Source organism: Egretta garzetta, unplaced genomic scaffold (assembly GCF_000687185.1).
Source record: "Egretta garzetta isolate BGI_Z169 unplaced genomic scaffold, ASM68718v1 scaffold101, whole genome shotgun sequence".
Taxonomy (NCBI): domain Eukaryota; kingdom Metazoa; phylum Chordata; class Aves; order Pelecaniformes; family Ardeidae; genus Egretta; species Egretta garzetta.
In genome coordinates this window covers 238,257-240,614 of record NW_009258666.1, presented here as the reverse complement: position 1 = coordinate 240,614, position 2,358 = coordinate 238,257, and the positions used below count along the sequence as shown (strand labels likewise).

Genomic DNA, 2,358 nt, shown 5'->3' with positions numbered 1-2,358 from the left:
TCTGTGCGCTCTGCCTGCAGCCTGGCTGAATCCTCCGTCCTCAGCTCTACCGAAACGCGCAGTTCCCCGCAGAGTCCGAAGCGCCTGGCTGGCTAAATTCCTGCTCCTAGATTTGCTTTGCTGCCTGGCAAGGCGTGGGGAGCATCCACGGGGTCGGCAGTCGAGCGCGGCTGCTCAGCACGCCACGCGTGCCGTGTGAGCCAGCTGCCTGCTGGTTATTTCGTACAGCATTTCCGCAATGAGCGCGACAATGTCTGCGTTGCCGATGATGGGTCGGAAGAAGAGATCCGTGATGAGGGTGGGAGGGATCGATTTTAAGGTGGAGGCGATCAGTAAAATGCGGGCAAAGCGGCCCTGGTCCTCGGGGTGCAGGGGCTGCAGGACCTCCTGAAGCGCTCGCTGGGCTTCCCGCTGGAGGCTCTCGATGTACAGGGAGGCTCTCAGCCCAGGGACATCTGCCGAGGGAAAGGAGGAAAAGCCGGTGATGAGGAAGGCTGGAAAACAGCCCCAGGTTTCTCCCGTTCCCACCCTTCCCCTTCCCCATTTCTCAGAAAGGATCTCTGAGGCCACACTAATGAGACGTAGGCAGTGCTACCAAAACATAGCGATTTCAGGGCTGCCGTTTCGAGGGAGCAAAAGTAGTTAACTGGGCAAACTTGTGCCTTACAAATTAAATCCTGGGGGTCCTTTATTGTCTGCAGGGCAGGCAAAGGTCTCCAGCTTTTACCCCTACATTTGACATCCCTGCTCCCTGCTTCCCGGTGTATTTTGTAATGATCGGTTTGAGGATAATCGGTGTTAAGGATAAGGTAACCAGCCCTGCCCGTGCTCTGAGCAAGCCAAGAGGTGGATGTTTGGGTGCTAAGGTGTGTGGGATGTGCTCTCCCATCGGCAGGCAGAGCCAGGCACTCACCGGGATTGAAGAGAATGGCTCCCTTCAGGTAGGCGTATTCCTTGGGGCTCAGGTCCAGGCTCCAAAATGTGTTCAGGCAGCACTGCAGCCGCTGCACGGCAGCCAGTGTGGGCTGCGTCCGCTCTGGCTCCTGATGTTTGCTTTGCCCATCGAGGAGGATCTTCTTGAGCATGCTGGGGGCCGGAGTCTCCATCACCTCGAAGGTGACCATCTCCTGGACCAGCCCCAGGAGGAAGAGGGGGACCCAGCAGCTGTCCAGCAGCAGGAGCTGATCCTCTCGCGGCAGCAGGTGGAAGGAAGGGAGGTTTTTCATGAAGCTGATGGTTTTTACCAGGACGTTGGAGGCTGCCTGGCAGGTGATGTGGGGTGTGCGGAGGCAGACGGTCCGGCGCTGGTGGCAGAGGCAGCGCTGGTGGGCTGGGCTGCGCCCACCCCGGCTGTGGTTGAGGTTTTGGCTGAGGAGGGTGTAGAGGATGGCAGTGCGCTTGTCTTCACTGTGGCACTGGCACCGCTCGCAGTCCACGTCCATGCCGCTGCTGGTCATAGCTGAGCTGGGCAGCTAGATCCTTGGCAAAACTCAGCTCCTGCTACAGCAGACAGGAGAGAGACATAAAATCCTTCCCAAACCCTCTGTAGCAGGCTGGATTCTCCCTGTCCTCCCAGCTCTGCCAGCCCACAGCTGCTCGAACCAGCTCTTATAAGGCAGGGTCACCGGTGAAACACTCCTCCACAGCCTTGACCGCTCTGTGATTAAGCGGTCCTCATTAAAAAAAAAAAAATAAAACCAACCCAGCTGTCCCTGGACTGATTGGCTGGGGCAAACGAGTTCTCCGTGCGGCGCCAACAGCCCGTTTTCTCAATGAAGCGTCAGCGGCGCGGGGAGGGGGAGGGCGGGTTGGGCGGCCTTATCGCAATTACCCAAACAGTATCACCAAAGTCATCAACCCAGGCTGTACCATGGCACCAAGGCCCCACGCTGTCACTGGCCAGCGCCATGCAGCAGGTGTCACTGCCAGCAGGTTCACACACACACACATCTGGGCCCTGCGTTCAACGGCCGGTGCACTCCGGCCTTGGGAAGAGCAACCTGGAAGTCGTTTTATCAGTGGCTGTTTGCCTAACCTTGCTGACGGGAGGGTTGTTGTTACAGTCGAGGAAGAGAAACCCAGCGAACCCAGGGGCCATCGTATTCAACCCCGGGCAGGCCCCGTTGGTTTGTGTCTCTCAGAGGAAACGCAGGGCAGGGGAAGGGCAAACTCTCAGATTTTTACCTTGAAATACCAGGTGGTTTTATCCGCTGAGCAGCAGAAATTGAGACAGGGATCGAGGGGCTTCTCCTCACTGGTCGCCAGAGTGAGGGAACCTCGTGGCACCGCGGGGGGAGCCTCCCCCCCGGGGATGGCGGTGACTCAGCCGGTGGAAAGGCCGGATCCAGGCCCCGGCCC

The 2,358-nt window shown here is 58.6% G+C and overlaps 1 protein-coding gene across 2 annotated transcripts in view; it reads right to left on the bottom strand.

Annotated features, from left to right (window-relative positions):
- NR0B2 (nuclear receptor subfamily 0 group B member 2) overlaps positions 1–2,352 on the bottom strand; it is a 3,153-nt gene extending 801 nt beyond the window's left edge. The window contains exons 1-3 of one of the 2 annotated variants that reach the window (XM_035904041.1): positions 2,185–2,352; positions 914–1,500; positions 1–455 (exon numbers count right to left, since the gene is read on the bottom strand). The exon at positions 1–455 is cut by the window's left edge and continues 801 nt beyond it. In XM_035904041.1, coding sequence (XP_035759934.1) covers positions 175–455; positions 914–1,457 — 825 coding nt within the window. In that variant the 5' untranslated portion in view covers positions 1,458–1,500; positions 2,185–2,352 and the 3' untranslated portion in view covers positions 1–174. The remainder of the gene's footprint in view (positions 456–913; positions 1,501–2,184) is intronic. The other variant, XM_009648545.2, reaches the window with a different exon arrangement.
- Positions 2,353–2,358: the final 6 nt, after the last annotated feature.